Below are 21,773 nucleotides of genomic sequence, written 5' to 3'. Positions count from 1 at the left end.
GGGCCGGCAATGGAAGTAACCTTACGTAAAAGCAGAGGAGCACCATCAACATATAATAATACTATACTACTATAATAATACTGTTTTAACTGTTTCTGCATAACTTCTGTTTGTCTATTACCCATTCACTTGAGTTTTTTACTCGTTTTTTTTTTTACCTTTTTTCGGAGATTCTGGCATAACAACACACTCAGTCACGGACGCTGCCATATTGTCTACAACGCCACCGAACTCGTAGCGGACATAAACAAAAGCACACACAGTTGGGATATGTCATTTTTTCACTGATAATATTTTCATTTTCCTTGTGGACGAATTTTAAAGGTGGAATATGAGAGTTTTGGCATATCCCAATTCTATTGATACTCCAGCCTATGAAAGGTAGGTGGCAGCAGTATACCGTCATACTTGTATCTCAAAAATCGAAGTCGGTTGGGATCTGCCGTTATTATTCTGAGCGCCTCAATTATAATATGATTGTTTAAATTTAAACATTATTATTATTATTATTATTATTATTATCATTATTATTATTACTGAGCCACCTGGTTCGAACCAACCCCTCCCGAAATTCATTTCTAGATACGTGCCTGTTTGTAGCTTAACAGCAGTAAGAACGTTAAAGTAATGAACGTACATAGCAGAAATTACCGTCACACAATTATGCCCTGCGTCAATTTAGGTCCTATGTTTCGTATCCGCTAATTAGCTTGTTATGCTTAAACCGCTACTCTAGAGGTCGGCGAACTCCTTGCAAAACACAGCTAATGCAGGCAAAAATGTGTCCCGAGACGACGCTCCACCGGCCAACCGATACAAGAGGCGGCCATTCCTCACGCCTTCCCTCGGCGAAACCGCAACACTTCAATATATTTTATACTGGAGCGTCTGTTTCGCATCGGGAGATATATTGCTGGCAACACCCAGGAAGTTCGCACTACCTCTGTCATCTTTCTTCCATTCCATTTCTCTTTCTGTAAGCGAAAACTGTTTCTCCAATTCCGAGATTTCAAACTTGACGTTCTCTTACGTAAAATTTGCACATTAAACGGATTCTTAAGAGTCCAGTTAAACGAGGGCAGGATCGATCCTGTACAGCTGTTGTTTCCTAAAGTTTTTTTTAAATATTTTTAAACATTAACCATAATCAACACAAATCTCTTTGATATACTTAAGTTAACGTTCTAGATCTATGTATGTTTACACTACATAGAACATAAAATAACTTTCAAAAATGTGTACACAAATAGAGATATGATAACATTAAACATTTCTTGTACTAATCCACATAGGAAATATATTGTCTCTTATATAACTGGTAGTGGTACAATGGGATGCACAAGTATTGCTTGGCAAATTGTTCATGACTAATATCAATACATTTTCTCTTGAATCCTGCATGGATTTAAGAACTGGATTTTTATGTATACTGGTACAGCGCTTGTCGCCAGCTTCTTTGTACTTTGTTGCAATTCCCGAAGATCCCATTGATTAAAATAAAAGAGAATAAACATGGCGAGGAACAACTTGCCATGTAATACTTATGCATCCACTGTACTATCCACTACAAATGGACTTACTCGGAAAATGCATTGATTTTTAAAGAAGCCGATCAGTACTTTGTAAAATGTAGACAAAGGAAATAATATGCAATAATTTGTAGAAACGCATTACGTTTTCTACCCATGCTAGTTCTTGAGACGTATCATAAATATTTTGAAACTATATCTTGATAGAATGAATACACACACACATATATATGTTCTCCTACAAATCATCCTTTTCATCATTTATTAAGTGCCGTACTTTTATTAAATCCCAACATTAAGATTAATAATTATGCTATAAATAACTCAACTGAGGAGTGTCCTTGTAAAAGTAATTTAGTGTAACAGTTTGCCCACATGTTTGGTAATTGATATCTAAGGACATTTATAACAGGAGACAACAAAGCACTATATAATATCCTATAATGCACGTATTTTTTAAATTAATTGATGAAAGTATCTCCACCCCCACACCCCCTATACGCCTTCATGGCGTGGTGCTATGCACAGGGGAACACTTTACCTTTTATCTCCAAATGCAATCAATTTGTTTGAGAAAATGAAACAAACAGTAATAGATTTTAAGAATATTTACTACTTCTTTTACATTCAATTGAAAAGTTAACACATGCAATTTTACAAAATTGTGGGAAAAGACATTCCTTAAAGTTTAATGGACGGAGTTTCTACGAAAATGTACAATCTCCATCTTACATTATAAAAGTGCAACATGAAAATTCTAATTCAGAACTATGATTGGGGTGAAATACTAACAGGTGGAGTACATGAGCTCATCGTCAGTTGCAGGTATGCCAAATCTATAAATAATATTAACAACCCACAAATCATGGAAAACACATTTAGTTGTGTTCGAAATTTTAGATTTCACAATGTGAAAAACGTGTCAAGAAAATCATATTTTCAACTTCAATTATTTGATTTTTTAAATAAAAAAATTCGGCTACTTTCTACCATAACGAAACATTTTATGTTGACAAGGAATTAAGTGCAGAAGTTATAATATTATTGTGTTTACATGAAATGTCTTTCTCCGTCTTAAATAATAGTTATATATAAACGTCAAAAACATTAAGTTTTGTCTTTACGAGGCATATTTTCATATTTCATTTACATGATACTGAGATAATTATATACATCCCTGTTTAGTTAAATTAGTTTAACCTGCTCAACTACGGAATCTTATAGTATAAATCTTACGATTAACACTAAACATACATACAGCTGAATAAAGTAAATATCCTCTTTCAAGACATTTACTCTGTAACACAAAAATTTTAATTTAAGAAATATTACATTTCTTAAATTAATTTGTATTTATAGGTAGGTAGTATTAAAATCTGATTTTATATTTAGATCTGAAACAGAAGTTTCAGAATTTTTGGACGTTTGTCATTATTTTGTTACTACTCTCAGGGCGCTATTCCAGTTGTAGATATTTTAATTATATATATATATATATATATATATATATATATATATATATTACCTTATCTTAGTCGGTACTGCCTATTTAATATTTCTAGAAGTACTGTGAATATGGGTACGTTGCAAGTTTATTCCGAAAGTGTTTAAGAAGGTTATTTGTGGAGCAATGTCTAAATGATATTGGCAGCTATTGATAATATATTAGTAAAATTATTTGTTTTCATACAAGTAAAACCATTAAACGAACTCGTACCTTCTGCAATCGCTTTAGCGACTTTACACTTGGAAATAACCTGTTGGCCACGTTTTGTAAAATGTACAATCATTTTCGAACACATTCGTTGCATCCTAGAACTGGAAGTATGAGTAATGTTTATTACTCACTAAAATAAACTGCTCTGTTTATTTCCTTTGTAAACTCATATTTGTAAAACGATATGTCAATCGTTATGAATTGTAACTTCACTTTCATTTGAGATCACTCTGTCAAAAATGTTGAAACGATGCAACAAAGATTACCTAAGCTTTGATAAAATTTTACATTTCTAATTGTGCCTACTTGTATAGCTGCACTTATGGTTCACAATAATGCAATTTCTTAGCAGTAAAAACAAATTAAAAAGCACACGTTTCACTTCAACCATTGGGTTCTGATCTTTCATACTTCGTGTAACCTTCCACAAATAATGTCACCAAGTGGTAGAATTCGTCCATGCTAGGAACGATTAGAGGAAAGTCTGTATCTTGAACATTTTCACCACTTCTTTGCTCACGTTTCTTCCTCTTCTTTCTCTTCCTATTCCCATCAGGGACTGTCCTTTGGAAATTCTGAACTGTCTCCACCCTTGCCATTGGAGGCGTTGCTGGAACCATCACCATCATTGTCTGCTGTTGCTGCTTCTTCTCTCTTATGGCCTGCATAATCAAACAGCACAGGTACCCTGCGAATGCAATGAACGAAAGGAACGTGACGGACATCTGGAACACCGAAGAGAGCGACGCTTTCTGATTGTCCATCTCATCCCCATGACCGCCACCACCCCCGTGTCCATAACCCCTTCGGAAGTTATTGCTCCCTCGCATGGGAGACATCTGCATGACCTGCTCATCTTTGGAGGTTGCTAGGCCCACCAACTTCTCGGCACGAGGTCTATCTACCTCTTCTGCAGAAACTTCGTCCTCCGATTCACGCTCTTCTGGAACTCGGACAATGTCTTTCTTGATCCTGAGTAACCTGTCCAGGGGAAGTTCGCTTAAACTGATCACATCCTGAAATAATGCTGGATCCTCCTGTTTGTTTTCCTCCAGTGATCTTGTTCCAGGATAAAACTGGAAAATGGCACCCAAGAGATACATCAACCAACCTAAGCGGAAGTTCATCTTTCATGGCAAGCGCAGATTATCTGAAATGTACAATAATAACATGGCATAAGACACGTGGTATTGTCGATGTGCTGTTCGCCAATTTCTACAAGGGTAACCTCACCAAGGCCCGTAGCCAGGATTTTATTTCGGGAGGGGCTCATTCTTTATCAGTAGCCGTCATATAAAGGCGAAAAACTGGGAGGTAGAAGCCCTGAAGATGAATTTCTCAGTATATCATAACTTATTATACAATATGTATAATCTTGCTAAGGATGTAAAATTATTTACCACTATACACTATTTAAATTAGATATTTGTAGGATTTCGGAGTGGGCTTCGCCCCCTTAACTCTCTTCCTGGCTACGTGTCTGACCCCACCTATTAAATTGAGATTTATATGTTCATAAGATTGTATTTCTTCCTTAGTATGCTTTTTGGCAATAGAATTGATAGAGCAAAACTCACACCACATGTCAGATTTTCACATCCTCCTGATGAAGCCACGTGATGCATTAAAAGCTAAAAGTGAAAATACAGGTATTTGCCCAAAGTAAGTAGAATTGAGTCTATGTTCTTGTTCTTGAAAATACCTATACAAACGTCTGGTTAATATCAGTGAATTATTTCTATTATTAATACAATTATGAAAACAAAAGTATATTTCTATGCTCTCAATTTGTCTCCACTTTTTACACCTGACTGTAAAATTACGACATACTCCCATGAGAAGTGGAGGATTGATTATATATTATGATTTAGTCCCTTTTTAATTAATTACTTATCACAAAAAAATCAAGTATGTAACGCCATTATCCCAGAAAAATAAATTGAATAAGGACTTGTTTTGAAAGGATAAATTAATAGCAATGTAGGAATAAGATACTTGTAGGGTGGTTGAATTTGCAAAGGCAATATTCAACAATCACAGTGAAAAGATATATTTTGTATTGAATCTGTATAACATGATGATGAGGCATTAATCGTTGAATGATTACGTCGTACTTATTATAGTTTGCTCAAAAGTTTATAACTCGTAAAATCCGCCTAAGTTATTGACTTTAAATAATTAGTTCTATCAAGATTTCAACTATGATTTGGTGAATTTAGGTTTTGTTAAATTTCTGTAGCACAATGAATCTTACTGACAAGTGTGTGCTTTCGATCCAAAGGAAAATATTTCCAACTTTCCTCTTTTATCATAAGTTATTGCATAATGGCATTGTGGATAAAATAAGCAACACTTTGAATGACCCTGACTTTTTAGATTTAATGTTTTTAATAATTTTGTTGCAATGTATATTGACGTATCTTATAAAGTTCACCATTTACTGAACATTCTAAATCAGTTTTAAGTACATTTTTATATTATCTGTTATTATTATTATTATTATATTATCATCATTATAAGACATCAAGGAATACTTGCCAACTTCGAGCACGAAGTCTTTTTTCGTGGCAGGGGCTTTGATATTAGTCTTCCGTTTACTTCCATTTGTTGTTCTACAAAAGGAAAGCCTAGAAAAAAAGGGGAAAGAGATATGGTCTTAGATTCATTCGCAACTTTGATTCTGTATCAAAGACATTACACATAAAAATATATTAACTGCTCATATATTTATCGGCATTACTATAGAAGGTGTTGCAGGGTGACTGCTGATGGAGGAATTCCTTGAATAATGAGGGTAGTTTCAGCATGGGGAAGATAATTAATTTGAATTCCCTGCAAATTTTGTTCATGAATGTGAAAATCACCTGCACCAACACTTCATTTTAAAGCTGCAATGATATTTTTACAAATAGCATAATGTACACCAAAGAGCGTATATACGCTCTTTGATGTACACTTTCACGCAACGTCATTGTCTGGTGTTTTCTACTGTACTTATCCTAATATACGTTTCGAGAGAACATATCTTCTTTCGTCTTCAATACTTAAAGATGAGAGTGACGCTATCCGGATATCACCTGGATGATATCCCGAGAAAATCTATTTTATCATTTGCCGCCAGAAAAGCTTCAAGAATTATTTCAAATTTATTTTTGCCAGTGGAGGGTATCGAACCAATTGCTAAGAAATTACTGTACTAGATCCTGGATCTGAGCTTTCAATACGGTACCACGAAAATAACTATGGGATGCACTGGTGAAAATTGGAACATCTCCTGCACTGGTACAGAGAATACAAAGTGTATACAAAAGAGTGAATGGAACAGTCAGATTAGAAGGGAAATGCTCAGATGAATTTTAGATAGAAATAGGAGTAAAACAGGCAGACAGCCTTCTGTTTATTATCCTAATGAACCAGATTATCAAACAATGTAAACTAAGAACTGGGAGATACAAAGTAGGAAACCGAAATATGAGACCAGTACAAGTACAATCAATCATTTATATATGCTGACGACATTGCCCTGGTGGCTAGGAATAGAGAGGAGTTACAGAAGGCGGTAACTGAATGGGCAAGTACAATAGAAGATAAAGGAATGAGCATGAACATAGATAAAAGTAAAGTGATGGTGGTGACAAAAGAAAGAGAAACTGCACCCCTAAATATACAGTGGAAAGAGAAGCAGCAGGAACAAGTAAACAGATACACATACCTAGGAACAATCATAACGTCAGATGGAAGAATGGATGAAGAAGTGAATAATAGGGTACAAAAGGCAAACCAAGTGTACTATCAACTCGACAACACTTTAATTGATAAACAGGAAATAAGTGAACAAACGAAGATGATGATTTACAAGACAATCTACATTCCCACATTGTTCTATGGAACAGAGAGCTTAACATTATTACCAAAACAGAATAGCAGATTTCAAGCAGCAGAGATGAGAGAAAGGCACTGCAATGGTTTGGACACGTTACAAGAATGGAGGACAATCGCAAGCCTAGACAGGTGCTGGAGGCCAGACCAGAAGACAAGAGGGGAAGAGGACGACCAAGAGTTCAATGGGAAGAGTATGTGTAAAAGATAGGAAAGAAGAAAGGGAAAACAATGCCGGAAGTCCGAAAACTAGCTTTGGACCGAAAAGTGTACAGGAAGTGGATGATAGAACCCGACGCTTAACGGCAGAAGGTGATGGAAAAGAAGAAGAAGAAAATTTTTAGTACTTGGCAACTTTTTATGGGAGCTTGATCCCCCCGGACTCTCCGTCTAAATACGACATTGCATACAAAAACTCCAGCAACAATTGCATACACATATGTCTGTATACTAATTGAAAACATGCTGTGTGTTGGCTTTCGATATGCAGCTGTTGATATTTGAGTTCCGGATCTATCCACTAGGACATCTAGGAATGGCTAGTTGTTAGTGTTTCTCTACAAAATCAATGCAAGATATTGACACACTTTTTTACTATTTACTAACAGAAATCTCTACCCTGTTTAGCCTCACAGAGTTCGACTCAAGATATCATCACTGACAATTCTTGATCCCAGATCAGGCTTCGTCAACGATGTTTATTTGTGCGTCCCTTCATTAATTTCACCTAACCATTATTCACACACTGAAAAGAGGAATACCAACTGTTTAGATATTTTTTTTGTTATTATCCACCATTTGTTTGGATATGCTATAAACTTGAAAGCGAAGTTGCGTGTAATGGATGTTGTATTTAGAATCAAGCATGTTAACTTGTAATGGTCAGTATGATGTGTGATTGTCTTCTACATTCACAAATAATCAATATTTACTTTATTTCTTTGTACACATGTTTTTTTAAAGTTAACAGGGAACCATTGAGATCAATTTATTTATTTATTGATTCATTTGCTTTATTTTACTTCGCTTTTTGTGCCACTTTGGCTAATTTGCGATGGGAATTAGTGATGACATGATGAAATTGATGAATGGACACTCACAAACATCTATTCCCAGGCCGGGATTCGAACCCGGGACCCCTGGCGTCGTAGCGCAATGTGCTAACCATTCCGCCACGGGACCGGCCGTTGAGATCAAGAACGCTGTATCTATGGCAATATTTTTAAAGTTGTATTTGATTTCAATTAGTTTTTGTTATGTAAGAAAATTGATTTATAATGTCAAGTGTTAAAAGTTGTAAATGAGTTTAAATCGGATTATTTGAGATGAAATAATAGTTTAAGGAAATTAAATTGTGCTTTTTTAATTCTTGCAACGTAAGTAATATGACATTATGGAAACCCAGTTGAGGGCTTGCAATTTAATTTTTAAAATGTGTAATAGTCTGCTCATCCTTCGCGTACTCTATGGAATAAATATTCGGTGTAAAGTATTGTTGCAGATGAGTGAGTCGTTTCTCCATGTGCAATTTAAACAGACGCGGTACTGGTTTGCATAAGGTGCATATTTATTTCAATTATGTCAAAATGCACAAGTATTAGAAAAATTAGAACAGTGTGTTCTAGATTATGGATTTCTCTTCACGTTGCAGTTGTAACATAATTTTAAAGGCAATTATTCATCTACATAAAGCTTAGAAAAATATTAATAAATGAATTCCAACTCCCGTGCATTAAAGAAAACGCTCGATTTTCAAGTTAATGTTTTCACTAATCACAGCAAGGTTTTAGCACTTATAGTAACAGCCAGTTCTTCAATTTTTCTTCTTTCCCTCCATGTGGTTTGTTATGTTATATTGAGCAACATGTTCCTAAATAATTAAAAGAGAATACTTCCAGTTTGCCAGGTAGCGTAGAAATCCCTCGCGCTCAGCTCTTTGCTCTTCGTGACCGGAAGTCTACCTCTCGTCATTAATTACAATTTGTACTAATTAGGCTTTGTTCTAAAGTACAGCTTAAGAAGTTAGTTTGGATGTATTTTGCAAGAATATTCACAATAATACACCACAATCAATTTGACCTTTCATGCGTGCTTACAAAACCTTGAATTGTTCTTAACATTGTATTTCTGCAAAGCAGTAGCGGCGATTGGGGGGGGGGGGGCGAGGGTGGCAACTGCTCCCCCCACCACTTTTCACCATTTTTGCAACCGCACTATGCTAAACGTTATAATTATACAAAGGGAAATATACTGTCCTTGCCCCCCCCCCCCCCATTTTTGGCCCCTTGGCCCTCCCGGTTTTGGAACCCAATCGCAGCCACTGCTGCAAAGTGATGACCCTGGGACCCTACATCATCATTGTCATCATGAATTTAATTATCACAATTATCCACTCTTTATAGAAAAGAAACTTAAGTTGTGATACTAGATGAAGTTATTATGTACATAGAGTCTCTCAAAATAATTTTCTTTATTGTTAACTATTTATTTTTAATTAAGATTTTATTTTCTTACAGGCAAGTGTACATTTCTGTTGAGGAAAAAGCGACCAATGTTCCTTGTATCGTAAGATAGGGTAAGTACTTTCCAATGAATTATTAAGTTTTGAAATGTATTGAATGAGGTAGGAGAAATAGCACATTTGTCTTCTCCATATGTTTAATTAGACGAGTTATCAGCTTTCTAACACATTCATTATGATTATGCTTCAAGAGCGTACAATACTCTGACATTCGTTTTCAGATTGGGAATTTTCTGGCATTTTTTGAGGAATCAAATTTTCTCTCAACTATAGCCTTCCATTCTGAATTGTAAGACTGTGCAGCACAAATGGATTCCCTAAGAAATTTTCACAAATTATTGTTGCTGGACGTAGTAGACATTGGCCTTTCAGTGCTGTCAATCATCATGTGTCCAATATTTACACGCTATATAACTTACCTACGGTGTCGTCCTAATTGCGAACAGTTCTAATTGCGAACACTTGTTGCCTGAGCAAGAATAAGCTCGAAGGGCTGTGTCCTAATAGCTACACATTTTTCTGATTTGGGACCTACAACTTCTCAAACTTCATGTGTTCTCTTAGGGGAGAGTGGGGCAAGTGAGCCCCCTTAAGAAAAGAAAGGTCATAGTGTGCACGTCATTTATTTGAGAAGAAACAAAGTTTTACCAGGCTACACGTAGAACGGTTATGAATATTTTTATCTAGTTCAAACACACTCAGTCACCCCCACACATACTCACCCCCCACACAAAATAACTCATCTGTTAAAAAATCGAAATAAATCAAGTCTGCATCTGGACGCACTTGACCCACTGGGTGGGGCAAATGATACCAGCCAGATACAGAATTTGAACACTGAAACTTGGTAAATAACTTTCAACAGACAAACATTCTAGATTACTTAAATCATGTGCCCAGGTTAATATAACTGCCAGATAACCCTTTCAAGAAGCTGATATTATCGGCAACTATCACACACAAAATTGTTTTGTCCAGTTTTCCAACGACAGCAAGTGGTCACTTAACACCTTTACCATTTCAGCTGTGAATGTGGGTGTAAATTTATTCTTGAGATGAGAGTTGTGAAAGTTACTTGTTTTTATGATATCTACCAGCACACAAGCGTTGTTGAAAGAGTTTTGCGACACCCTGTATGTATATATATATATATATATATATATATATATATATATATATATATATATATATGCGAGCGAACGCGCGTGTGTGTTTCTGCATGACACGAATTATTCTATGTATGTAATTCCATGTCTTAAAATTTACATACTAGAAATATACAGGGTGGCGCATATTGTATCTACCAATATAAGTTGGCAACCCTGTTGGAACGCAGGTGCGGATGTGCAAAAGTTTCCCGTGCTTAGGTAGATGTAAATCTGGCAATCGGTCTGCCATGGAACGTTGGCCGCTTCAGACGCGAATCATGGCAGTGGAGGCGTTTATCCGAAGGAGTTTCATTTAGTAGATGCAGCAGGTACTACGACGATCCAATGAGGGTCACCATCAACCCGTGCCAGAACGTCACAACACTAGGATGCGCCAGACAATAGAAAGCCAATGGCTGCGTGCAGGAACAGAAGTCTACAGGTCGGAGGAGGCGTATTCTCTGGTGTCCTGATGGTTCTCAGTGCAGTGCCTTCTGCGTCTCTTGAATGGAACCCCTTCGGATGAACACTGCCACGATTCGTGTCTGAACTGACCAACGTTCCATGGCAGACCAATTGCCAGACTCGCATCTACCTAAGCATGGGAAACTTCTGCACACCTGCATCCAACAGGGTTGCCAACTTATATTGGTAGATACAATATGCGCCTCCCTGTATATATAATAAAGACAAGGGATAACAAAACAAAACATAATATAAAACTGACGTCCTAGGGTATCATATTAGGAGTTAAGGCAATAAGCGTGGTTGGATGTGGGCATCATTTGGTAAAAAAACAACATATAAAATTATAAATAGTTCGATAGTTCGAAGTAAATGTACAAAAAACGAAAATATATTTTAAATTAAGGGAGAGTATACGTACAGGGAACAGCGATCGCATTAAATACTACTCAAGGTTAATAGTTATTTTTTGCATTACTTGCTTGATATTGAAGAGAACAAGAAAAATAAAAGTGGACGATGGTGTGTATATACAACTTTGATGAGTAAATAAAAATTAATATGTCATTGTAATAAAAGCTTACAGCTCGCCATGTACGATGGCCGATGAACCCGTATGCGGGGTATACAGTGGAAAGTCGTGTATAGTTTAAGTCCTCATTCGGACGGCACTTCGGTATCTTTGGCATAGCTTGAGAGGAAGCCGACTGGACGCTTATCTGGTTTAGAGCCAGGCTCTGCTTTTCTGAGAAACGCTGCTGTCACTTTTGCCTGCAGTGTTTAGACATTCAACACGAACTGCGACGACGTTACACTCCTACAGTCTCCACATTGTGTGTGTGTGTGGGGGGGGGGTTGCGTGTGTAAGCACAACACAATAACACAATTTACCAAAGATAACCGAAACGTCATGTTACGAAATCTCTAAAGAAAGTGAATTGGCAGCATTTCATTTACTCCATGTGGACTTGGCAAGTACTGTCAGTTCATAAAACGGACGCTATTGGTGGGAAAAGTTTGAGAGGAGGATTTACCGGGCTGCGTATTTACAAACCATAGAGTGCTGCGGAACCAAGTGGATATAACGCTTTCTTATTGGCTGTGCGCACCGGAAGTGTTTATGTTCCGTGTCCATCTTTATTTGTTTGTTTGTTTGCAAGAAAAGGATAAAAAATCAGACTCGTAATTATTTAGTAATAAAGTTTGTATTAAAAGTGTTGAAATTATGTGAAGATATATATATTTTTGTTTTAAAAAGTGTAAAAAATGCAATGCAATCGTTTTCTGGTGATAAAAATCAATATGAATTTTGAATAGGCTATCTCTGTAAGTAAAAAAGGTAAAGTTCTCCCCTGTGCATAGCACCACTCCATGAAGGCGTACAGGGGTGTGGGGGTAACGCCCCACACTTTCTTGATCCGGTCGCGAGTGGGGGTGATGTGATCAGCATCACGCCCCTGACCGCCTTTACCCCCCAGGGTTTCCCCCAGGTACCCATGTTATTCGACGCTGGGTGGGCGCCGGGGCCGCTTCCATCGTTAGAAAAGTTCCCGGATTTGAACCGGCCGGGTATGGTAGTCAGACGCGTTACCGACTGAGCCACCGTAGAAGCATAATATTGTTTAACCGGTTGAACAATATCAAGAATATTTGAAAATGATTTTGAAAATGTAATAAATTATGTAATAAACGCTAAAATAATATCACTGGGCAAACAACTAAAACTTCGAATTGAGATTGTTTGCAATAACCTAGATATGCATTTGTATTTTCGAAATGATCATAAGTAGTTACAATGTTTGCAATGATGAAATTTTAAATAGGTAAAGTCATTCACTTCACGAAGAGTTTTGTTTTCCTGTCTTTCAAAACACTAATTACAAGAATATGCTAATAGGGGGTTTCTTGCCTTGTTGGGATCGATCTCTGAAATCGACACTGTAAATTTCAATCCTGCCATCTAGCGTTTACTCTTACACCAATTACCTTGAAGGAACACTGGATAATGAAACGTTTTAACTTCCGGAATGACAGCCAATCAGTAGCCACATATCGCTGGAGGTTCTGCAGCACTGCAGGGTTTGTAAATACGCTACCGGGCTCTACGTGGATTTGGCATGTGGTTGTCAGAGGGAAACGAATCTTTCGGAACTTCCTTTGGAGTAAATTGGCGTTCCAAGGAGAACTGCCAATCCCCGTTCTCTTGCAAGCGCAAGAAATGCCACTAGGAATTCTTGCAACACCGTTGACCTGCATTAATTCTCATTTTGTGGGCAATCATCGGTTATCGTATGTGACGAGCTGCATAAGAAGGCCTTTATTTAGTACTTGTGTCTTTAGAAAGAGGCTCGGTTAGGGGCTGGACGTACGCCTATTGCCGACGAAATCGGACATACACATTTCCTCAACTCGAGCCCACAGCGCATTTCGTATTGGCATTCTGTTCTGTGAACACGCTACAGAAAACTGCAACAGAGCTGGTCCACATGATATGGACAACAGATCCATGCCGTTGGAACGTGGCACCTCTCTGTTCTGTCTGCCGCGAATGTCAGCATTTGCTCTCATATAGGCGGATGTGTCGGTGTCGTGTTGAAGAAGGATTTTTATTCGCTTCTGTGTAGTTTCCTTAGGTGACAAGTGTTGTTATACTGCCGCAACATAAGCTCACTTTAGAGCAAAGGAATTTTATACAATTATATGTGAAAATAAATTCATGCAAAAGAACCAATACGTGTGAATGCAAAATTTCTCAAAAGATGTGAAGAATATGTGGCAGTACAAGTTCAACATCTTCTGTAACAAGTGAATACTTTACTTGTAATTGTAAAATATTTAATTTAAATTATTAAAATAAATCTTTGCGCTTGAATTGAAGGGTTACGTACACTAGAGTACACAGGATTTTTTTCGGGAGGAGCTGGAATCGTAAAGGTCCATAGTACATAGCTGATTTCTATGGAGGCGACATACACAATAAGACATTTCGTATTTTTTGAACTTTCTAATCTTGAAAATGGCAATCGGGGACCATTTTAAGGTGGGTTTGCCTTTACCTCTCTGTTTTTTCCAGAGTTCCTAACTGCTTTTATTTGAAAATGTACATTTTATTAAAATTTTGGAGGGTGCTGTAGCCCCAGCAGCCTCCCTTCCATGCGCACGTCAGTGGTTACGTACATCTAATTCCGCGGCCAAGCGGCGTGCTTTCAGCAGCTACGCGGGTAGTGTTCTAGTGGCACAAAAACCAAATGATGGCACCGTATATAGTTAAGAAAGGTTAGATATTTTTGTAATGGGTATGGCAGTTTTGCCCAACCGTATGCAATATTAGGAAATGTTCTTGCCACGAACCTCAGGGTAAACCACCTTATTACTTCCTCCATATTAATTGGCTACGCTAATAAAATTTCATAGAAATGTAAATCATAACAAAATAGAACATTAATTATTTTGGCATGATATCTATATGCCTATAAATTAATATTGAAAATTAACTTTTTTCTTGAAATGAATATTTGTACAATTGCTTACCTTGCTGCACACAAGAAAAATTGGTCTCAGCACTTTATCGCAGTCTGGATATTCCATAATCTTGAAAAAACCTCCATCTTATTCTTACTTCTCATTTTCTGTAAAAAAAATAGAATTTAGGAAGATGATGTCTCAAACTCACTACAGAAAATTGTATTTTCGAGCGACTTACTCACTACACACACAACCACACACACACACACAGCGTGTGCTCGTATGTACGTATAGTGCTTTTATCTGGCAGTAGGCAACGGTGTGCCGTACCGACCCCTTTTTGTAGGCGAGAATTAAAACTAACAATATTTTATTGTAAAGAAAGAAATGTATGTGTAACTACATAAATGCATGATCATTTAGGAACATATAGCACAATATTTTGAGTATTTCAGAGTAACAATAATAAACCAAATTGAAGAGTACCGGAACCTTACATCCCAAGAAAAAGCACTTTATATATGTATTCATATGTATACCAACATTAATTATGATTCCTAATTGTGAAGCTTTTTCATTGAGTTACAAAATTAATCCAGCGTCAAATTAATTGTGTGTGGTATTAAAGATGTTTTTGCAATTACAATGAAATTTCAAAACTAAATGTTAAATGAAGTTTATATTTTGCTACCTATAAATAGCCCTGCCGAAACAGAATACAACACGTGTCGTTACTTTTTGCATTTTGGGTTATTTGCATCGTGTTTGTACAATACCTCCAGATCAATCGCGACGATGGCCTTGATTGATTGATTCAAGTAAATTTGTTGTGTGGCCATTTTGCACTCTTCAGAGAAAAATATATTGGTTGGATCACTAGATGAGAAGAAACTGTATCCTAAGGGATGCTATTGAAGGAATGGTCAAGGGAAAGAAAATTCGGTGAAGAAGAAGATGCTAAATGATTGACGACATCAGAATAAATGGGTCCTACGCTGCCACAAAGAGAAGGGCTGAAGATCGAACAGCATGGAGGTTGCATGACCTTCCCCTGGTCAGAAAACAATGATTGTATGCGGGAAATATCCCGTTACCCAACATCCTGTCTTAAAAGTTTAAAATTCGATACCCGGTGGAGGCACATAGTGGTTCGCATCCCACTTTAAGCTGTAGGTCCAGTTCCGATTAGCCTTTCTGTGCATAAAGTGGACTTAAAACAAGAACTCAATCAATGAATTTAAAAAGTGGTGAAATAATGAAGGCGATGAATATTCAAACACACTGAAATGGTTATCCAAGACTGGAACTTAGGAATCAGTAACTTCGTAGCACAGTACGATTACCTACGGAGACTGACCCATGTCGTCATAGAATGCCGAAGTCAAATATCCATATGTTAATCGTTCTCTCTTTCGTTCCGACCACATTCGTGAAAGAATACTGCGGCATGTGCAGATGTGCCAGCCATGTCTGCACTATTTAAAGCCATCTACAATCGACTTTAGTTATTGATGTGAGTAAGTGCTGAAAGCATTTTTTTGCGAAAATGAAAGAAATATTCTAGTACTATTCGCATGTAAATGTATCGATAAGTAACTTACTAGCTATTCTGTTTAGCGAATGAACATTTTGAGCCACAATTAGAAAGTGATTAACTTACCTTCTTTATTATCTACAGATTTCCATGAAATCTAGTCCCATTTGAAGTGATTTGGTTACTTAGCAACGGTAATACTAATTTAACAAAGAATCCAAAGAATCAAAGTAAAATATACCAATTAGGTATCCAACATCAAAACACAAAAGTTTGCTAAACCTCGAAATACAATTTCCTACTATTTTTGAATCTATATGTGCCATTGGAACGTATACATAATAATTTCTTATTTTAGGAATGGTTCCAAGCATAAAATTAAGAAATATTTCAGTGTTTCAGTTAAATGGTCGCGGTGGCTCAGCCGGTAACGCGTAACGCGTAACGCGGCAACCATGCTCAAGGTCCCGGGTTCGATCCCCGGCCGGTTCAAATCCGGGAACTTTTCTAACGTTGGAAGCGGCCCCGGCCCCCACCCAGCGTCGAATAACATGGGTATCTGGGGGAAACCCTGGGGAGTAAAGGCGGTCAGGGGCGTGATGCTGATCACATCACCCCCACTTACGACCGGATCAAGAAAGTGTGGAGAGTTACCCCCACACCCCCAATACGCCTTCACAGGCTAAGCACAGGGGAGCACTTTACCTTTTTTTTTAGAACTTAGGGGGACAAAAGTACAAAGATGTATAATGTGTCCTCCAAGTGACGCAACTCGGTGTCTAGAATTTTTTTATGGTTCTCTCTAAAATCTGCGAATTTGCAATTATCTTAGATACCTCCAAAAATACCAAATATTTTCTGATTTTGTATTCATGATGCAGAGCATCCCCCCTCCTCTCTTTGTATACATAAATCTTATTAAAAATGTGAATTAATGAAAAATGAATTCCGATATACGAATAATGAAGTATCGGTGGAGCAGCTGGTGATCTGAGTCTATTGGTGTGCTATCGCCAAGAAGACTTATTTTCTAAAAAATAATGATTAATAAGGAATCTCCTGTTATAAACTAAACGCTTGACTAACTTCTTAAAATACACATTTATGTCAGTCTTAAATCTCGCATGTATGCAGTTCGAGAACTGACTAATCCACAGTTGCCAGGCCCAACTAAGTCGACATGGTAGCTCTGTTTTTTATGTCTTTTTAATGCGACATTTTATCATGAATGCAATTAAATATTGACATTAACAAAAAATGTGCAAATTTTGCAGTGTGTTAAGTGAGGAACAAAACGGTTTCATCCATAGCATTCCATTTAAAAAATATTTTAAACATTTGTAAAAAAAACACAACCAGGTGTTTTAACATAACCCACGGGTATTCATCATGATATGCTTCTGCTTTGTTAATTCAATATACATTTTCAGCCACTGCACAGATTTCTATGCGCAGTAAACAGAATGACACGTATTAAATGAAAAGGCATAGTTACAAAACATGTAATAACCACAAACTATCCAACATCTAGTATTAAAATGTGTTTTAAACATGTCTGAAAAAAACATGTATAAAACACTTTGTTTTAAACGTTTTAAACATTTGTAAAAAAAAGCCATGTGTTTTAAAATAAGTTGTTTAAGACACTTTTGTTTTAAACATGCCCAATCTGTTTCAAACTGACTGGCCAGGGATGATGATAAGTGGCAGGTCATTTCGCGAGTGGAAATCACGTTGAAGGAAAATTGAAGACTAAAATTGGTAAACGCTGTAAGTGCCACAATAATTCAAACACCGTTTTCCACGTTAAACTCTGAAATGTGCCATGCTTTATCATGTGGTAAACGTGAAATGTGTCTGGTAGCCCTCTAAGTAGTTCAAAGGGCGTGTGAAGAGGCACTAGTGTGCATGTTCTTACGGGCTGATGTGCTGAACGATGTGATTTCCCAACACTTTCGCTTTTGGCACTTACAACGTTTACCACTTTTAGTCCTCAATTATGTTTCTTATTCCGTGGATTTTATTTAGTGTATTGAGTGAGCTAATTATGTATGTTTTGAATGATTTGTGCTGCGTCGTGTGGTAACGAAAATGAGTGACATAATTGAGGACTAAAAGTGGTAAACGTTGTAAGTGCCAAAAGCGAAAGTCTTGGGAAATCATATCGTTCCGCACATCAGAACGTTCACACTAGTGACCTTTTTACACGCCCTTTGAACTACTTAGAGGGCTATCAGCCACATTTCACGTTTACCACATTATAAAGCATGGCACATTTCACAGTTTAACGTGGAAAACGGTGTTTGAATTATTGTGGCACTTACAGCGTTTACCAATTTTAGTCTTCAATTAACAAACTATTGACGAAACAATTTACTCGGCTTTTGAACGAGGATAAGCTTCAAATCGTGAAGATATGCAGGCCTCTGGCATCCCAAAGAAGCAGTGGCTGCGATTGGTTTCCAAAACTAGAAGGGCAAGGTTCAAAGAGTGGGGGGGAGGGGCAGGGACAGTATAATTTCCCTTAGTACATAAGGTTAGCATGGCGCGGGGGCAAAAGTGGCAAAATGTGGGGGGCAACTGTCCCCCTCGCCCCTAATCGCCGTCACTGCAAAGAAGAGAAGAATGGATTTGATTTGTTCTTTAGCGTTGCTTATATGCCACTTTAGATAATCGCAACGATGAGGATGAGTGACGATACGATGAAACTGATGAAGGGACATTCACAAAGAATACCCATGCCCATGCCTTGATTTAAACCCGGGACCCCTCGCGTCGCAGTACGTTGTGCTAATAACGATTTTACCACAGAGGTCGCCAAGAGAAGAACGGAGTTCCTGTTCAAATTAAATATTCAAGGTAAGAAGTTGATTATATATTTTATTCTCGCACGTTGCCCTACATAAATATTTCACAGTATGGGCTTTTATAAAAAAACTACAGTATTTCTGAATTATCACGAGAAGTCCAATGTTTTAAATTCACCAAGCCGGTTAATATTTGTTAAAATAAAGCGGGCATTACAGGCCGCAAATGTCGGCATCTCCGTCAGCGCCGCCCGCCACGCTTCTCCCGATCTCTCGGCTGCAGATCGAAATGGACGCACGGTATAAGCATAACCCAGCATAACTTTTGTCTATTAAAAAGGATAACTTAATTACATCTTATAGTTGGTAAGACACAAAGGGTGACCTTCGCAGAAAACACTAAAAAGTCAACTTCACTTTCACGCGTCGGTAACTGCGATGTTGTAGTCCAAAGAGGCTCTGGCGCCTTGGCCTACAGCCAGTACATTCCTCTGTGGGCTGTGTTTTGTCCTTACCTAGGTATATGTGCCAAGCGCTCCTTTGCAGCCTTATTTTTTAACCTGGGTAAGGAGGATTATGCCTCAGAGACAAATGTTGATCTTTTTTATGATAAGGGGTTTGATTCATTATTCAGGAAATTCAGCCGAAGTGCTGACGCACCCAAAATTTTCATTCCAATCAATCAATATTAAGGTCCAAGAATTTATCATAAAAATTGTCAATCTCTGTTTCGTAGTTGGCCATGCAAATGTGCGAAGTCTCTCCACTGTCTGGATGTTTGGGGGTGTAGTATTTTAAGTGGAGTGAAAGTAAGACTCAAGAAAGAAATAGTTGGAGAGTAGAAGGGAGTGAGAACATTTTGTTAGGGAGGCAAGTCACATTTAAAATGAGGATTATGTTTTAAGCCCATTTTATTATGCACGGGGCTTTGAAAGTTTATCATACGAATCCATTAACAACGCTAGACACCACAGACTATCCTGTGGATGAAATGAATAGACACAGAAACAACAAAGAAACGGAGAACAGGTATCCTGAGACGTGTGCATAGCAAGAAAAGGGTATCATCCTATTGCTGTTGCTTTGTGATGAAGGGTACCCGGGTTTGATCTCTGTTGAATGCATATTTCACAGTGGTCCGGTTCCGACTTTGAATTGCAGGCCCTCATTAGAAAACTGAGCATAAAGTAGACTTAAAAGGAATCTTCAACTCACACATTCTGAGTCATGAAGGAACATTGATAACAATAATTGAAGGAACAATAGAAGGAAGAAGAAACGAACATGTAGAGAAATGCAACATCATCATAATAAGAAACAACTCAAAACAGTATCGTCGCATGCAAATACACAAGCAAACAAAACATAAGAAGGAGAAGAATGGGAATAATTATGCAATATTTATTGTATAAAAGTGACCTTTCGTAAGGAATATTTTTTTAAAAAAAATAAGCAAAATAACCTTCTTTAGAATTTGAAATCAAGCGTAAATAAAAATCCCTCGATATATCAAGCTTTTTTGATCGTCCAAGTGAGTAAAATAATATAACAACAATTGGTGAAACATGCATTGGCATGGTTTATTGTTTACGTGTGCTTTTGTAATAACGAAATTTGCTACAAAGGACCTCATGTTTCATTATTCAAAGAAAAAATATTTCGTGTTTCAAAGAAAAGTATTTACTATTCTGTAAGTCTTCATCAATAGTAGTCAAGTACTGACTATTTGCACAAATCGTACAGGTTTAGCTATTCACTTACAAGCTTCGAAGGTTGTTTCGTATGATCGATATCACATTTCTTTTCTTACAGACTCCAGTTTGTCTATAAAACTTTAGATATGATACTATACTAACGAGGATGTAGGAAATTAACGTTTGAATCACATTACTTTGTAATGATGCAGATATTGCAAAACAGTACTTACAACTTAAAAGTTCTAAACTTCATGAAATACTGCCTGACTGGACTGAGTGACATCCGGCATAAGATACATGTTTGCTTCTCTGTTGTGCAGTTCCAACGTATCAATGATTGTCCTTGCAGATTCTGAAACCATATTAAAAGAAGCCACAGGTTAGATCTATAGCGCATACACAGTTATTGAAAATGTTTTTGATGATATAGGTACTCTTTGTATTAAGTTTCTTTGAACAGATATACACTGGTGGTGGGTGCTACTTAGTGAACAAAAAATCTTCGTCTCATCACAAGAATTCTGTTATACATGTTTTACTTTTTTTCTCCCACTTTCATTGACAAAATGAACGATATGCTTCAAATTAACATTGTTGGATGACATGCTTCTACGTACTAATCAGAACATTGGCATATCTCTCGGCTTATCGATCATAGATTTTTTTAACAAACTGATAATGGGGAAAATTTATGTCACAGTTAACCAAAATTTAAATTCTATTCCCTTACACCAAATTTTACCTTTCTAGCATTCGTAGTTCCGTGAATACGCAGACCGAGATAAGTAATACTTTTTGATATTATTATGTTATCTGCATTTTACCCAGAAAATATATTTCTGCTTGTAAGTTTTACGCCTAGGTCTCTATCATGTCGATTGTCATAAAATTTTTTGGATCCCATTTTCATTAATTTAAGCCGGGCCCTGTGGCCGAATGGTTAGCACATCGCGCTGCGACGCCAAGGGTCCCGGGTTCGAATCCCACTCGGGCTTGGTCGTTTGTGAATGT

General features: G+C 37.2%; 1 protein-coding gene across 1 annotated transcript in view; it reads right to left on the bottom strand.

The window, feature by feature from the left end:
- Window positions 1-3,077: 3,077 nt before the first annotated feature.
- Window positions 3,078-21,773, bottom strand: part of LOC145978638 (uncharacterized) — a 54,424-nt gene continuing 35,728 nt past the window's right edge. The window contains exons 2-5 of the mRNA XM_083111393.1: window positions 20,993-21,114; window positions 14,791-14,888; window positions 5,785-5,873; window positions 3,078-4,396 (exon numbers count right to left, since the gene is read on the bottom strand). Coding sequence (XP_082967519.1) covers window positions 3,630-4,373 — 744 coding nt within the window. The 5' untranslated portion in view covers window positions 4,374-4,396; window positions 5,785-5,873; window positions 14,791-14,888; window positions 20,993-21,114 and the 3' untranslated portion in view covers window positions 3,078-3,629. The remainder of the gene's footprint in view (window positions 4,397-5,784; window positions 5,874-14,790; window positions 14,889-20,992; window positions 21,115-21,773) is intronic.

The sequence above is a fragment of the Lepisma saccharinum genome, chromosome 25 (genome assembly GCF_977018435.1).
Source record: "Lepisma saccharinum chromosome 25, izLepSacc3.1, whole genome shotgun sequence".
Classification (NCBI taxonomy): domain Eukaryota; kingdom Metazoa; phylum Arthropoda; class Insecta; order Zygentoma; family Lepismatidae; genus Lepisma; species Lepisma saccharinum.
This window is presented reverse-complemented; position numbering and strand designations above follow the sequence as displayed.